This window comes from Anolis sagrei, chromosome 4, assembly GCF_037176765.1.
Source record: "Anolis sagrei isolate rAnoSag1 chromosome 4, rAnoSag1.mat, whole genome shotgun sequence".
Lineage (NCBI taxonomy): Eukaryota > Metazoa > Chordata > Lepidosauria > Squamata > Dactyloidae > Anolis > Anolis sagrei.
This window is the reverse complement of record NC_090024.1, coordinates 30,069,313-30,086,915: the sequence shown is the minus strand read 5'-3', so window position 1 is coordinate 30,086,915 and position 17,603 is coordinate 30,069,313. Positions and strand designations below refer to the sequence as shown.

The window sequence follows — 17,603 nt, the reverse complement described above, 5'->3', positions numbered from 1 at the left end:
CTTGTTGTGTTGGATGAGTCAGAGTTATAGTTTGGTGTTCCTGGGGCTGAGAGAGTGTAGCCGTGGGAGGTGCACGGGGGGGCTGGGGGTATCTAGGATCTTCAGGATGAGGGGCATCAAAGCCCCCATAGTGATCAGGGTGGGGAGGATAGTAGAAGGGGTATGGAAAGGGAGGAGGAGGGGGGTAAAGGTGGTATGGGTAGTCTGGATACCCATAAGGGTGAGGATGCTCGGAGGAGCGAGGTCGGAGTCTCTTGGAAGGAGGGGAGGAGGGCGCCATCGGTTCCGCCTCAGGAGAGGGGGAACGGCGTCGGCGGCGTGAGGATTGCGCAATAGGCGCAGGTGGAACCGGGGAAGGAGTTTGCCTCGGGCCCGAGGCTTGTGGAAGGCTAGGAGATGGGAGGGGGGAGGCTTGGGAGAGGGGAAGCGGCGGCGGGGAGGTTGATTGGCCTGCGGCTGTTTGTGTTTCCAGCTCCGAGGGAGGGGCAAGGAGCTCGAGTGGAGGAAGGTGGGAGGGGTCATCCAAGTGGAGCATGGTTGGGAGCGGTTCCTGGAGGTGGATTGCGGAACCGGAGGGATGGATCATTGGCTCCAATCTGGGAGGGCTCAAGGACTGTGAGTCAGTGAGTTGCCGTCCCTTCTTTTGTTTATTTGTTTTCTCTTTCGATTTCTCAGGCCTCGTGGCCTGTTTGGAAGCTTTTTGTTTCTTTGCAGGCGGCTCCATAACGGGAGCGTTTGCCTGATCCAGTTCACGCCTTTCCCCAGCGCGTGGGGAGGGAGGCTGAGAAGGCTCCAATATTGGGGATAGGGAGGGGGTGGGAAGGGATTGTGGAGCCAGAGCACGCTCATAAAGCAGAGCTTTTAAACGGGCGTCCCTCGTTTTGCGAGCCCTTGAGGTAAAATTAAGGCAAATTTCACAGGATTGGTGGTTGTGGGATTCTCCCAGGCAAAGGAGGCATTTGGAGTGCCTGTCAGCTTCGGGGAGGGTGGCCCCGCAAGCTGAGCAGTTTTTGAAATAGAGGGAAGACATTCTAGCCTGAGGGTGAGGAGAAGAGTAGTCAGCCAGTCCGAGTCGAGGGTTGGAGAGAGTCAGGGTAGCGAAAGTCAGTCCAAAAGATCAAGTCCGTATGGAGAATCGAGGAGAGCTGTTCCGAGATGCTGCACGTTTAGCGCGGAAAAGGAAACTGGATAATGGCGGCGCCGCTCGGCACTTATATCCGGGGGGGCGGGGGAATGGGCGGGGCCTAGGTGGCTCAAATAATCATTTTTAATTCTTTAAACTTAGAAATGTTCCGAGTTTCTGCGCATGCGCAAGGAAGAACCCATAGGTGCGCATTTCACGGACGACACGAAGAATAAATAAGGAGTCTCCTGAGGAAGTAAGTCTAGAGCTTAACATTCCAGGGTCAGATATATATTGGAATAGAAAAAAAAACATGTGTTGGGCTTCTGCAAGAGAAGGGAGATTTAACTTTAATCTACATGGGATTTTGCTCAGTAGCAGAATGCATACACTACCATCAATGTATTTTCTCATATTTCAATAGTGTTTCAGGTTTTATTACATCTCCCTTCTTCCTGGCATGAGATTTTACTGTAAGTACAGTAGAGTCACAATTATCCGACATAAACAGGCCAGCAGAATGTCAGATAAAGGAAAATGTTGGATAATACGGAGTCTCCTACAGCCCCCTTCCCTCCCAGTTCCCTTGTCTTTGGCGCTACCTTTTGACTGTTTTGTGAGGCCTCCAGAAAGGAGTTGGCCAGGCCCGAGTGCTTTGCGAGGCTTCTGGGAAGGGGTCACCCAGGCCCCATGAAGCAACAGACTCCAATGCTCAGGAAAAGGCCCCAGAGAGGAAAAAGGAAAGTAGGCCGTAAGGTCAGAGAAAAAAAGTAAGGCCCCAGAAAAGATGAGCCACAAGGCCCAGCGGAGGGGGGAGGTAGCAGGCCCGGCCGATGCTGCCTGCTTTTCTCGCTGCCTGATCTCCTCCTTGCTGCTCCCTGTTCTGCTCACACCGGAAGATGTGCTCAGCGTGGAAATCACAGAGGGAAGGAGGGAGGACGCTTCCACTTCCGGTCCTGTGTCCTCCCTCCTTTGGATAAGAGTGTCGAATAAGAGGGAACGTCGAATAAGTGAAAGTCGGATAAGTGAAACTCTACTGTACTGTATTCCAAAATATCTGAAGCAAGAATGATGATGCATTGCATCATCATTCTAGAAGCATATGAGAAAAATCTGAAATGTGTTCAAAAGGGCAGATTAAAATTATTTCAGATCTAAAAACAGGATACCGGATGGAAAATCTGTTTTCCAACAAAATATAAATGATGCCTCTTCCTCCGCGATCAAAAAGACTTAATTCAAGTTAATGAGTTAATGGTTAATGTTTCTGTCAGACCAGAAATCACAAGAAGTGTTGAAATTACATATTCTGACCAGCAGAAGTTGCACATTTACAGATAATACGTTTCATATATTAGACTGAATACCTTGTCTGGCCACCATTGCAAGTCCTCTCCTAAAGAGACTGGGCTTTGGACAGGCGTGTTCTTCTTGTCAAGGTTTGGCTCCCCTTCTTTGCTTGTAGAGCCTCTTTCGTTATCAAACGAGGCCCCATCAAGCCACCTTCGTTCACGCAAACGTAAAACGGACTCACGTTCACGCAACAGCTCAGAGTCTCTCTCTAAGGGAAGAAGGAGAACTGGTATGCAATTGGGTCACACCAGTGGGATAAAAGTAAGCCACTCTCTAGTAAAGACCCTTCAGGATGCAACTAACAGCAGTTAAAACCTAATTATAAAAGTGTAAAGATAAAAATGGCATGCAACACACAAAATATTAACCCTTTCAAGCATATGTACTTTAATGTTGCCAAAATAAGTTGAAATGTAAGAATGAGACTAGAAATAAAAGGTCAAAGTTGAGGGAGCTCCAAGCTACCCCAAAATTAATTCAAATAAATAAAAATACTTAACATGAGACAAAAGGCGATTTAAGATTTGTACAGTACCATATGCAAAGAGTATATTATATTGTGGGTGATTTATCAAATAACACAACAAAACAAAACAAAAAAGTCACCTAACAAGGCAATGTCTCTTTGAGACTTTTTCAGATAGCTAAAAAAGAGTGTTTATTAGAGAGTCTCAACATTTCCCCAACCATCACCATCATCACAGTGTTCAAATCAGTGAAATTTGATAATCCAACCCCTTAGTTTAGATAATCACATAGGACTAGTTTTGAATTTTCAGGCATACAGTAAAGATAATTAACGGGGGGAAAAACTGAAGTCAGACAAATCCTTAAAAATTGTTTTTGAAAGAAACTGTTCCTTACTGACATGTTACAGCCCCCACCCCCACCCCAAAGTGGTCTGCAAATTGTCTAAAGTCAGGACTTCCAGGTTGTCTCATATAATTAAAATTTAAAAGCCAGAAAGTCAAGCTGAATATCCAAAAGCTAAATAAATGTGGAAAATTAAGGATTTTTTCCATCTCAACACCCAAATAAACTTGAAAAGAAAAAAGGGATGATTTAAGAAACATCAGAGAATATGTATTTGTACATATCTAGAATACACTTGAAACTATATTGGTGAATGCCCTCTTTTTCATTCTGGTATCTGCCATTTTCTTTTCTTTCTTTTCTTTTTTTTAAACTCCTTAGAATTAATCTCCACCTTGGTTTTTTTCCTCATTTTTTTCTACAACTCTGTTCATGACAACTTCTCTTTTTCTATCCTGTGCCTCATATATTCAAAGTAAAAAAAAAAAGGCCAAAAACTAGTACTTTGAGATGAACAGTAGGCTGTGGGATCATATAAACTTTATCCCTGTCCACAGCTGCATAAATGTTGTTCTTCCACCTCATTGCCAGTGAAACCAGGCCTGAACCAAACTTGTGGAGATGATGCCTCAACCAAATTGGAACACAGTGACAAAACTCTTATTTTTAATTTTCCATATTACAGATGGGGACTCCACAGTATTCCAAGTGTTGTTGGATTACAATTCCCATTACACCCAGGTAAAAAGGTCAAGGTTTTCCCCTGACATTAAGTTTAGTCGTGTCCGACTCTGGGGGTTGGTGCTCATCTCCATTTCTAAGCCGAAGAGCTGGTGTTGTCTGTAGACGTCTCCAAGGTCATGTGGCCGACATGACTGCATGGAGCACTGTTACCTTCCCACCAGAGCAGTACCTATTAATCTACTCACATTTGCATGTGTTCGAACTGGTAGATTGGCAAAAGCTGGGGCTAACAGAGGGAGCTCATCCCACTTCCCGGATTTGAACCGCCGACCTTTCGGAAAAGCAAGTTCAGCAGCTCAGCAGTTTAAACCACTGCACCACCAGGGGCTCCCCATTACAACCAGAGCCAATGGTAAAGAGTTATGGGAACTGCAGCCCAACATCTGAAGGGCAACAGGTGTCTGCCTCTGCTCTGCTGAATCTATAGAAATCTCAAAAATAATGTGGTAATGCTTGATTTAATGTATATAATATACAGTGGGGGGAGGAATAGGCTATGTTTAATATATATGTCACTAAATCTTGTGAAACACTTATAAAAAGAGGCATTTCAATGCCTAATAGAAAAACTTACATTGAAAGAGTGATACTTAGTGAAGATTTATGACAGAGTAAAATACTTCAGGTATCTATCAAATATGACAATTATCTTTAAGAGACTATGAAGGAATAAGCAGACACCTGATGCAGTATTATATTTCATAAACTTTTCAAATCATGCTTAGAACATGATGCTATGTGGGTTATTGCTAGCCTAATACAAATAAAGATGACTAGCTGAAGACAGCAAATCTTTTCAAAATGCAGATCAATCCCAATTTCCTTCATTTAGTATTGTCTGATCTGTTGACCATAATAAATTATTCAATTCTTCATTTAGTACCCTTAATTTTGTAACTTACAAAGGATCTATTTAGTCTTAGAGTGTTGCATAATAAATAGTGGGAAAGCTTTCAATGAACCTACTGGAACAGATCTAGCACTTTTAATTACACTATGAAATTATGCCTCCGAATCAAGAAAGGCATAAATGTCCCTGGATACCATTATTCAAACACTAGTTCTTACTTGAATACTATCTAAGTACATCAACTCTCCTTCAGGATGTTATGAGATAGGAAAACTGAATTTTTATATTAATCTTTCAGGAGTAATCATGTTTTTAGAGGTCTAAAGGGAGATAATTGTAAAAACTGCGTGCACATTTCACCTTTCCCACATTTCAAACATATGTACATAAAATAAAAAAAATTCAGGTTAGTGTAGATGCTTGTAAATATCAATAATTAAAAGAGAAAAAAGATGTATATACAAATCTAAAGCAAAAAAAAATCACCAGCATGTGCTATAACTAGTGTTCTGCACAGCAATGCTACTTATTTACAAAGGGAAAAAAGGTGCAAAATTACCTCGGGACGAACTTAGCCTGGAAAGTGATGAGCGCCGAAAGGATGGATAACCAAAGTAACTAATATCTTCTGAAAACATAGCATCAGCATCAATAATGACACTTGGGTGAGCAGAATGTATGTCAGCATCCAGAAGAGACATAAGATCCTCTATAAGAGGAGACAAGGATCTGAGGTGAATTATCAGCTACTTGAAAATTATCTAGAAAGACCAGTACCAAAGAAAAGAAAAGAAAAATCCACCACCAAAAACTGATATTCTATTCGTCAGATTTCCTAATACATGAATGTGCTGCCTACTGTTCACATTTGCCATCAAGCAAAATGTACTAATATAAGAAACCAACATTATCTATATCAATATCAACTGCTTGGCAGATTGCTATTTCAAGTCACTGACATTTTAATCTAATCCAAAGAACACACATGTGAACAAAGCTGGAAGCAGTTATTGTATTTTAGATATGCTATATATAAAAAAGCATGAGACTCAATAGTTCTAGAAGAATGAAATCTCTCAGTTTACCTATTACTAAGACAACAGCTGCATAATCTGAAATATATTATTCTAAATGGAATCTGCAGAAAACTGCATACAATGAATAAAACATGGCCCTCAAAGAAAACATTATATGTGACTACATTTTCCATTTCAAAGTAACTGAATTGCTTATATGGCATACTTCTGAATGTGTTTTCTCAAAATGAAGCTCCTTCCTAAATGGTAGGCATCAAAACTACTTCCAATTCCGCTGACATTTTTCCTTGACATTATCATATTTATTTTACATAAAGGGTAGGAAATGCTGTGCCCTGAAAGCATACTTCTGTAAAATTTATCATTCCTATACAAAATCACACCCTACTTCTAATTTTACTAGAACTGCATACTAACAACTAACTGTGCAGCATGCAATAAGCTTGAACAGACAGTTCAACTTCCTCTTCACTTAACAAGGCTCTTAAACCCTCAAATTTCCTTTTAAAACGCCTACACAATTCCTCCTCTGAGTTGTTTGCCACCTTAAAGTATCACGATGCTTAGCAGTCAAGGAAAGGCAATCTAACATTTCTGTTTTAAGTAACTCCAGGGAGACTCCAGCTCTCATTTTCAGAAGCCATTTTGAGGAGCACACATAAAATTGCTTATATCCTCTTTCCCAGGCCCTTCATTAATATATTTCACAATCCTAGAGAACCAGCTCCTAGGAAAAACAAACTGGTTTATGCAATCCTTTCAGCGTCCATCCAAAGAACTATATTCCAGTGGATCAGAACTTCAATGCCAATTATTTTCAGCTTCTCCACACATGGCACTCTCTTTAAGTGTTAAAACTTCTGAATTACTGTTAACTATTACTTGTGTGAAGAACTGGTTTTAGATCAATAACCTAAATCCTAGATACAATTCTACGCAGTATGTTAATTTACTTGATGGTCAAAAATTGCTAGAAATCCTCATTCACTTCTTAAAAGTAGATGAGAGATGCGTGCAATTTCACAAAGAAAAAGGCTCCAGACATCCTGCATTTCATTTAGCTCCTCCTCAACTCTACTTTTAACCATATGCAAGTCCAGCATCTGCATTTATCTCATTCATCCACTTAGTCTCTGCTCCATTGCCTTCCACTTTCCAAAAGCCAACTGTAAGTAAATTTATACCCAGAAAAACACATAAGAGCCTTCGGGCTGAGAACAGCGGTATATAAGTAAGGTAAATAATAAATAAGACTCTTTCTTTTTTTGTGAAGTTTAATTCCCTTTTCCTCACAAAACTGGCACACAATAATCTGAACTTTGATTATTTTATGAATTGGTTCATCTTGGAGGATCTAAAGAGACAGTTTGAAAATAGAGGCTCTTTGCTCAAGATGACCATAATTCAGAAGAATATTTCACAGCTGTTAACCTCCATATAAATTTAAACTCATTGAAAGCTGATCTTGCTCATCTTGCAACTATAGTAATAATACCTTAACTGTCAACCTCTGTAAGATCACCCAAGTGGACTAACGTAAATCATGACTTACCTTTGCGACACCTCTACTAAACATGTACCAATTCAAGCTAACCAAAATGCAACAAAATAGCAACAGCTTGACAATGAACATTCATTCGATAGCAGTGAAAATCACCAGCATGTATCAAGGGAAGACTATCATACCGTCATTCATGTTCCACTATCTGGAAATGTTAATACTGTTGCTCAAATTGTGATTATTTACTTTTTGCCTTGGCATCCTTAAGCCAACACTGTAAAACCTTTCACCCTGGCCTATTAAAGCTTTCCTGCCTTACTTTACATACAGATCTATGTAGGTAACTGAGCAAGAGCAAAATTAATTAGATGAAATATCACTTAAAGCATGCTATAGCATTTTCTTCTGAATTTTGAAAAGCAAAGCCAAAGAAAGACTGATTGTACAACCTATTTAAGAGCCATCTCCAATTGACCAATCCCTCCAGTGCTGTTTGCAGCCTTAAGCGGATTTCCTTCTATCAAAAAAGTAAAATTTGGTCCCCCCCCCCTCCCAAAAAAAACTTAAAAGTAGAGCTACAACAATGTCTGACCACAGTGGTTCTCAACCAGTGGGTCCCCAGATGTTTTGGCCTTCAACTTCCAGAAATCCTAACCACTGGTAAACTGGCTGGGATTTCTGGGAGTTTTAGGCCAAAACACCTGGGGACCCCAGGTTGAGAACCACTGTCCTATCAGGATGAAGTATGTGAGGACAAAACACCGAAAAGTATAAGCAGTATTTTAATTAATATTCCATAACACCTACTTGCTAGTCTTCAAGTGCTCACATTTGCGGGCATTCATTGTGTTATCAAATACAAGAAGATTTAATAGCCAAATAATGCTGTTCCAAAAGACCTATTTGAATAACTAAAATTACTTATTTAAGGAGCATAATGTAGATTCTGTTAACCCCAGCAAAACGTATTAAAATCCTGCAAAGACTCTGAAGGTAGTACAATCATAACTCAAAGGCTTCCCAGAAACGGAGGTAGACCGAAATGTAGCAATAACTGGAACAGGCTCACAGGAATAAATGGAATTATATTTGTGTGGAACAACTATAAGTACAGCTAAGCCTGGGTTGAACCCAAATCCAAGTAAACTGAGTGAAATGATGAACTCCAGCAAAGGTCTGAGAGCCTTTTATTTAATGCATCCTTGCGGCCATTTCAAGTAACACTTTTTAACACAAAACTACTTTGGCAGTTGCCTTGTGATGGAGAAGACTGTGATTCAGTGTGCACTTACAGCAACCATCACGAATCTTAGTATCATATCTAAGGTTCTTATCAAGCCCACGTAAAAAAGATCATGATGTACCTTTCCATCCCAAAAGAACTGTCAAAAGTATAACTATCTGCATTATCTCAATCTATTCCATTTTATTTAAATATGCTTCTCTAATTCATACTTAATGAACTAAAGATTTCAGAGCAAGAGAAAGTGATCAGAAGCACTTTTGTTAAGGAGCAAGGTGGTGGTTCTTCTTAAATCTTGAAATATTAATTCTTAATTATGCACCATGTCTGTCTGTCTGTGAATCATCAATCCCTAATACTGAGTTTCCTCAGCAGATAGTTTACAGGCCTCAACTGCAAAGTTTTCTCACAATTTCACTGTAAAACACACCTTGAAGAATATTGGTTTGGGGAAGGGGTAGTGAGAGCTAATAAAATACAGAAGATGTGTTTTTCCCCTTTGGATTTTTACAGCATTTCTAGACAAAAAAAAAATATTGTGGAGGCACGAGAAGTATTACATTGGGAATTTTATTAATACTGTCAATGAACCATCTATGGGGAAGGTTGGGGTGTGGAAACAACTGCCGTCTTGTATTATAAAAGCAAGCAGAATATCAAGAGAAAGTTAACGGGGTGAGGAGCATGGGGTGCTCAGAATCAGCTTGTAGAACCAGGACCTGTGGCTAGAAGTATGCAAGAATCCAGGAAAGGCATCCAGGTTCATTCCCTTCCCAGACAGAGAATATTTTATTCCCTTACAACTGACTACACTATGGAATAGACATAAGCTTCTGATTCAAAACCTTAATGCAGCTTGTCATAACATAGTTTTTAGCCTTTCAACTATAAAGCTTCACAACACACCCTGGATGTAAAAAAGGTAAACACTTCTGCTTCAGAAAATAATAGCTGAAGAGTAAAACAGGATAAAAAATTGTCTACATGTATGCTTTCTTTTACCAAATGTTTATTTCTAACAGAGACAGGAAACCATCCTCCAAAAAGGAGCATATTTAAAAGTGAAGCAATATTTTAATAGCAAAATTTATCTAACACGGCTTTCTTGTGACCTTTTCAATAACAGGTGCTCTTCATAATAAGAAGTCTTTATCTGAGCAAATTTAAAAATTATAACTCAAAATTCTGCATGGGAAACACAGCTACAATGATCCATCCCCCAATCTAACCCGTCAAGCCCAATGTAAGAACTAAGGAGCCAAACCAACTTAAGTTCTGTAGAGTTAGGGAGTGGGTTCAGCTGCCTGGCCTTTAAGATTGTCTTGGGAGGTATTTATGGTTGTGGCAATGGTGACATGAGTGTAAATATGAATAAGAAAATTTACAAAGTCTTAGTCTAGTTTATGAAATCATCAATACTGAACAGGATGCCAGCCTATATACTACTTAGGTCATTTACAACATGTGCTTCTATGGGACGGAAAACTTGTGTCACATAAATATGTTGAATATGCTAGATTTGAACTAATTGGAGACAATAAAGGGACACTCCAATCTAAGTTAATACTGATTTTACCTTCCCAATTGCCTCCTTTCTTTACTGATACCACAACTGCAATACCTTGTATTTCAATACAGTATATAGCAGCGAACACATGGTTAACCTCTTTGCCAGTATTGCATACTGTAAGCTATTGCACTTTGACAAAGTCATTTTTTCAGAAGGAAGAAGGAGACACTGCCCCGCACAAACCTCCAGGAAGATATGATTCACTGGCTGTGTCATCTCCATCATCTCCATCTTCATCATCACGGCTCAGCAAGTTGTTCACTGCAAGATTTACATCCAGATTTGTCCGCTGGAGCTCTCGTATAATGACACTTCTCGATTTTCCTTGTAAAACAACTTGTGCCTATGCAAAAAGAGAGTTTAAAAAGATGCTGAGCATTACCAGAATTATTGCAGCAGCCATCAGACCTAGCAGCCCAACAGTATTTTATCTCGTAACAAGTTTTTTTTATATCTGTTGTCTTTAGTTTTGATATTTTAGCAATTTGTAGTAATTTAAATAATACTAATTTAGTGCAGTAATAGTGTATCCTATATAGAGCACTTTTTGATAAGGCAGGGTAAATATACATTAATAATAATAAAAACTTTATTTCTATCCCGCCCCATCTCTCAGAAGGGACACAAGGCGGATTCCAACATATAGCGGAATACATTCAATGCCTTCATAAAACAGACAAACAATGACATAAAATCCCAGAAAGACCCCATATAGGAAAAACAGCATTAAAAACCTAACAGATCGGCCAGAGCCGGCTTCCCCACCTTATCCGGGCAGCTTTTTCAGGGCTGTCCTGGGCCTCCGCAGGCTCCGTGGCCCTGGCAGCCCTGCAAAAGCTGCCGGGGTGAGGGGGAGAAGCCGCCCTGGCTGATTCAGGGATGGAGCGGGGCCTGTCACTGGTTGGCCAACCGGCCAAGTAGCGGGAAACTTCCTGCCGTGCAGGGGGCTTCTGGGAATAAGAAACCCCCTGCAAGCAGCATAGCTGGCGGGAGTGTGCCCACCACCGCAACGGCCCAGTAAGTCGGGCAAGGCATTTCTGATTTTAAAACCACAAAAAATATACAAATATATTAAAATATTAATTCTAACACTAAAATGTTATAAATCATAAAAAATTACAATTTACAATAAATAGTATTGTAAATACTATATATCTATATCTATATGTATATATAGTGTCCCTACTTCGTGGATTTTCACTGGAATGTAACACCCACGATAAGTGAGGGCACACTGTAGTATGAACATGTAAGTTAGCGGTGTCTAAATTCATTTATCTGCAAACATTATTGGAACCAACATGTAATCTCAGATGAATTAGGAATTATCTATAGAAAACCAGGATCAATACAAAAAAGGCTGATACCTGTGAAATTAATTCTTCTGGAATAACTGATGCTGGAATCACTGGCTGAGGCTGACTACCCAAGAGTCCCGATCCTCTATCGCGCCCCGTTCGAATAACTCTCGTTTGCCTTCGAGAATCTCTGGCGCCTGCTGATGATCTACCTGAAGATCCACCTCCACTCCCTCCAACACCTGAGCTCCATCGGCTTCTGGGGAATTTTTAAAAAATTCAACAGATCAATGCACCTAGACTACTTTAAGGAATCACTTTGAAAACTATCACATGCATGGCATACTGCTAAGTGGAAACTATTTGTTAATTTCAAATTGGTACATTTTGTACAATTCCATTTATTTATTTATTGTCATTTTCATTTTTGCACAACAGTTTTGCAAACATGCTTTTATTAAAAGAAAACATATTGGCCAAAATTATGAATTGCTTCTAAAATATTCATCCTTCCTGTGAAATTGGTGAAAATATTTTTTTCATACAATGTTTTGCTTAGAAGTATAAACTATTTTGGGATCTCAATGAAGCAATAATTTGCTTTAATTCACTTTTTCAAATTAACAGTGTACTCTTCATACAGTCCAAGCAGGCAATTCAAATATTGTAGCTAATAAACTTAAAATTAAAGTTGTCAAACATTCCAGATTAGCACAACAGAAAATAGTACATTGCAAATATGAAGCAATTTTAACCATTAGGGTTTACTTTCAAACAATGCCAATTTATTCCATAGGGACAGGCAACGATTTCTGTAACACTGGCCATAACATGTCTATATATTTTCCTTGTTATTATTTTAATACCAGTGCCCTATTATGAAAAATGTCCAATTGTGACATTTCAAGTCATAGAATCATAGAATCATTGAGTTGGAAGAGACTTCGTGGGCCATCCAGTCCAACTCCCTGCCAAGAAGCAGGAAAATTGCATTCAAAGCACCATGTTCCCCTAAAACAATTAAAACTATCCAGAAAAAAATAGTCTAGATTATCCATAATAGCAGCATGTTATGTGTCACGATTTAAGTAAATGGTGATTGTTTCAAACTCTATGTTTCATTGACCAAACACAGGATTCTGATTGAAAAGCATTTTTTTGTCAAAAGCTAAGCTAAACCACGGAGCTGTATTTCAGTGGTCTTCATTCATACTGGAGATGTTATGTGTACTGACACATAATCAAGTGTGGTACAAACAGGCTGCAGCCTTGACCCTACCAAAACTTACCCAAGGGTGTTGCCTGCCAGTCTGCCCAGAGTTTCAGAACCAGACAGAAACCATGGGGATTCACTAGTCCTGCCTGGCCTGGATGTCCTTCCTGCCCCTGAGCCACTGTTCAACTTTGAACTGAAAGCAAAAAATGGTAGATCAGTCACAGTACACTCCCAAATGGGTTACAAACAAAGCCTGGAATCCCAGGTTTAAATTCTCAGGGACTTATTCTGGTAACACACCAGCTTAAGCAACACCCTTGGGGAATCTTCAGAATTTAGCTGCAAGATATGGTGCTCTTACATGGGGAAAACAGAAATAAAAAACATGCCTATCATATCTGATTCATTACAACATGATTTTTTAAAATAACCCTTGTACCAGCAGTCATGGAGAAACTGTGATGTGCACGTCTAAATGAATGAATGTGAATTGGAATATAAACTAATTGTGAGTCACTGTCAAATGATACTTAATTTAAACCCATTTTTGAACTAAACTGATAGCAGTCCTCAAGGGGAAAAATTGAGCCAAATAAAAATATAGGTCCAGAAAACATTATAAAAGAAATATAATCTCAAATTTGATCATACAGGACATTTGAGATTGTATTGCTGTTGTCATTATGTTAAAATTGTTGAACCATTTAAGTTCAGTTCTATATATTTGATATAAAATAGATTGTGGATTGGTCTTAATTTCTGGCTAAGCTTCAAGAGCTTCAAGAGATCACCAAGCTGAGACCCATGCATAACAACAAAATTCCATCCATCAAGCTCATTTTCCATAAATATTGGCTGAAGAGATCAGGTACATGCTGCAGGAAAGAACAAAAGTGACTCTTACCCATCATTATTATCAGGTTTACCCAATTCCAATCTGTCTGGCTGAACCAAAAAGCCAATTCTGCAGACTCTACCATCCTAGATTTGGAAATGAGAACAATTTTATTTAAACAATACTAAACTTAAATTACAGGAAAAATAACATTACTGCACTTCATTAAAACTGTCTACTTGAGACAAACTAGACTGAACTATATGGCCATAATATTATTGTCTGAAAATATATTGAGCAATTTACCTCAAGAAGAAACGCAGCATGATTTGGTCCCACCACACACTGCTTAATAGTAGCCTGTTCCAATACATTCAAAGGAGGGTGGCTGAAAACAGAAAGTGGGAATGAGTAATATTTCTAAAGACTCTTCATTCTGAGAAATAAATGTGGCACGTGGAATGAAAAATGGATAGGGTTAAAACAGCTCAAAAAGAATAAAAGGTAATTAGCTAAAATAACGGTCATTAAATTTAGAAAATGAACAAATCTAGAGAAGAATTAAATAATCTTATATTGCATTCCAATTACATATTCTTAAATATACTTCATTTCTACTGCATATTCCCAAATGTATGCCTCTGTAATCAGATCCTTAGTTCTAAAGCTGTGCTTCCCAACTATTGTTTTTCTTATCTATAATCAGTGCTTTACTACGGTATTTACTCTTCCAAAGCATCTAAAGCAGAAATCAAAGTATGATGGATTTAAGTGTTGCTGTAGTTTTCCATATAAAAAAGGTTAGCCATGAGACATTCTACCTTTAACCTGGCAGTTCTAATTCTAGATAATTCAGACACCAATGGAATGCCAAACAAAAAACCACATCCACATGGTGTGAGCGAGGACATGTCCTCCTCCTTTCCACATCTGCCTACCCAAGTGATTCAGAACAGTAAAAAAAAATGCAACCCGTAAGGACTTCCCATTAAAAGAGAGCACCTCACAGTACTTTTGAAACCAACAGATGTATTTATTTTAGTATGGGTTTTCTATGTTAAAATCCACTTCCTCAAATACTTAGATGGTGTCATGTTAACCTTCCCTCACATTATTTTCCCTTTTATATCAGATTATTTCTCCTTTCAAATTTCACCTCACCTATTGAAGTTGTATTTGTTGAGCTTCTCTGAAACTTCTCTTAACCTAAAAATAAAACAAAATATTAATTGGCATTGATAAGCATACATCAAGCAACATATTTCTTGTCAGAATTTATGTTATAGTCCATAGATCTGTTTATCTACTGAAACCTCAGAATCCTGAACATTGGTAGAACAGGGCTGTAGAAGCCAGAAGACACTGGGAGTTATAAATAGTAAGTGCTGTTTGATTAAAATTAATGACTTTAAAAATAGATTGCTTGGAGGAAAATTATTTAAGTAAATAGAAGAGGCAGGAAATGAACAGTTACACTTGTTTTATTTTAATAGACAATAAAACCCTATTCTGAAATGAATATTCAAATACTTAAAATATTGTTTTTCTTTCTAAAGGCCACTTCCAGAGTATAAATAAAATAAAAAAGGGACAAGGAGAAAATATCTCCTTGCTTATTTGGCTCATCTTCCTTTCCTGTTTTGCACTAACCATAAGACATCAAGGGTTGACCCATGGAAATCCGATGCTTTCATTTATATTCTTTTCTAAAGTAACGCTAAAATAAACTTTTAATCAATTATATTCATTAACTCCATACTTGGTAATAAGAACTACATTGGCAGAAAGGAAAATGAACCTATACATTGAATGTGTAACTTGTGATGTACCTTTTTTTTTTTTTGTCGTGTCAGGAGTGAGAGAATTGGCCGTCTGTGATGTACCTGATTTTGTTGGACTGAAACTTAATCCAATCTACATAGCATAGCCAACTGTGATAATGAACACATATATAGTCTAACAATAAATAGACACATGTTCTCCACATCTGCAGTAAACAGATTATTCCTGGCCCTATGCTGTAAAAAGGGTAGCCCATCAACTTGAAGTCCATATTCTCCCATTTCCCATCCTGATTTAATCAGACCTACCCCATATCCAATTCTGTCAAACTTGACGTGAAAGCTTCTGTCTTTCCCACTGAGAAATGTGCACATGCCTGACAGATTTTTGTATTACCAGCCTTATTTTTTTCAAGAAGTCGCAAGAATCAGTAGTGGCAGCCTGAATATACTACCTGATGGTACACAGATTGCTGAAACAAGGAGAAATCTTGGAATTCAGCCTATGAGATAAAGCTACTTGGGAAAAAGGAGGAGGGGATCATTATGATATAGTTGGGTGCATAGAAGCTTAGCTAGACAGTTAATTCTGAAAAATGTGTTATATTGCACTACTGGGCTAAATCTTTTAAACGAGTGCTTCTGAAGCTATCTAATGGAGTGGGCCTGTTTTTTTCTCCAATCTGCCATATACTAACACAATATTTGCCCAATACATCAGTGTCTCATCTTTTCCTGGAAATACATTGTTGACCTGCAGCCAATAGCTTACAGACCACTACTTTGAATAGCAAGCCTTAAATGTTACAAATATAGAAAAATCTGAACTATGTTGTGGAGTAGTCCCATCTCCTCAATTTAATGCATGTTTTGTCCCTAATGTCTGCCTGTATAGTGTGAACATCTATTAGGACAGTTCTTTCATGTCCATAATTACAAATGTGAAGGTTATCCCTCTACTAACAGATAGTACAGCCTGAATACAATGCTGTACTTGGACAAATGAAATTTAAAGGTTAAAGTAAGTGAGGGCTCCCAACATAAATCCACACAAACAACCAGCTCCTCAGCATAGACCCTATTGGTATAAAGTCTAGCAACAGTTTTACAAATCATCAATCACATCGAATAATAGGGATGCACTTTTGTTACATGTATAACGCATGGATAGGACCTGCATCCATATGAATTCATACTTCTCTTGAAACCTGGAGGCCAGGTGAATAAAAACTGGACATGAACTGTGTTTGACAGGGCTGAACAAAAATTGGAATGAGAAATCCCTTGAGACTTGGAACCCTGGGGGCTGAACATTAAAAAAAACCTTACAAAATATTTTTGCTGTCTCAGGATATCCAAGGTTTCTATAACTAGCAACGTTTATTAATGATTCAGAAATGCAAACCTCAATATCAGTGAGACTAGAAATCGCTACTTTTAACAGACCTTGCTTATGCATAAAGCTGTCACTTGAAATTTTGTTAGAAAACAGTAGAAACTTATTTTATAAGAAAACAAGAATCACTGAAGAAAAAGGAGTCTCCATGTCAAAATCATTTTAATACGTTATAAGAATGTCTCTTTCATACAACAATTGTACTGAACTGTATCACATCCTACAATGAGTAAAACAGAATCTTAAACACAGATAAAATACAACAGAAGAGGTTCACATGACCACTAGATATAATTCAATGATGTGTAATTCACTGTTTTAAAATGCTTTTGTCTTCTGAAATAAAAACCAATATTAAGATCAAGTAGTAAAAAGTGATTTGTGAAAAATTTAAAAATATAAAAATTGCCATTATACCAAAATGAATTTTATATCAGATCAGCATGTTCTAACTTACACTACGTTCGTCAGTATTATATTATCTGGAGAAGTCAAATCTGGCCATAGTAACACATGCCTTCATGTTTGACTTGGAAATCATGTATAATATTTAAATTCCCCATTACATATTCTAATTTATGAAAACTTAGTTGCATATCTTCCCTTTCACAGTTCAAATTTTAACGAGCAGAAAGACAACAGAAACTGTTAATATATTAGTTTTAGTGTGCATGGAAAAACTCAATTCACAGATATGCGTGCTTCTTAAATAAAGAGCAACATGGAAAAAGCAATTGCAACTTTGATTTTAGAGATTTATTAAATCCATTTTAATTATTCATCTTGACTGATTACATCTGCTACGTTATCAGCTGAAGCAGACAAAGTGTTCTACAGATAAAA

The 17,603-nt window shown here is 38.2% G+C and overlaps 1 protein-coding gene across 7 annotated transcripts in view; it reads right to left on the bottom strand.

Annotated features, from left to right (window-relative positions):
• The window catches only part of UBR5 (ubiquitin protein ligase E3 component n-recognin 5), an 84,980-nt gene that overhangs the window by 53,523 nt on the left and 13,854 nt on the right, over positions 1–17,603 (bottom strand). For 4 of the 7 annotated variants that reach the window (XM_060775684.2, XM_060775689.2, XM_060775688.2 and 1 more), the window contains exons 2-9: positions 14,745–14,789; positions 13,890–13,971; positions 13,653–13,729; positions 12,822–12,941; positions 11,602–11,791; positions 10,418–10,577; positions 5,443–5,592; positions 2,491–2,702 (exon numbers count right to left, since the gene is read on the bottom strand). In XM_060775684.2, the coding sequence (XP_060631667.2) occupies positions 2,491–2,702; positions 5,443–5,592; positions 10,418–10,577; positions 11,602–11,791; positions 12,822–12,941; positions 13,653–13,729; positions 13,890–13,971; positions 14,745–14,789 (1,036 nt within the window). The remainder of the gene's footprint in view (positions 1–2,490; positions 2,703–5,442; positions 5,593–10,417; positions 10,578–11,601; positions 11,792–12,821; positions 12,942–13,652; positions 13,730–13,889; positions 13,972–14,744; positions 14,790–17,603) is intronic. The other 3 variants (XM_060775690.2, XM_060775687.2, XM_060775691.2) reach the window with 3 other exon arrangements.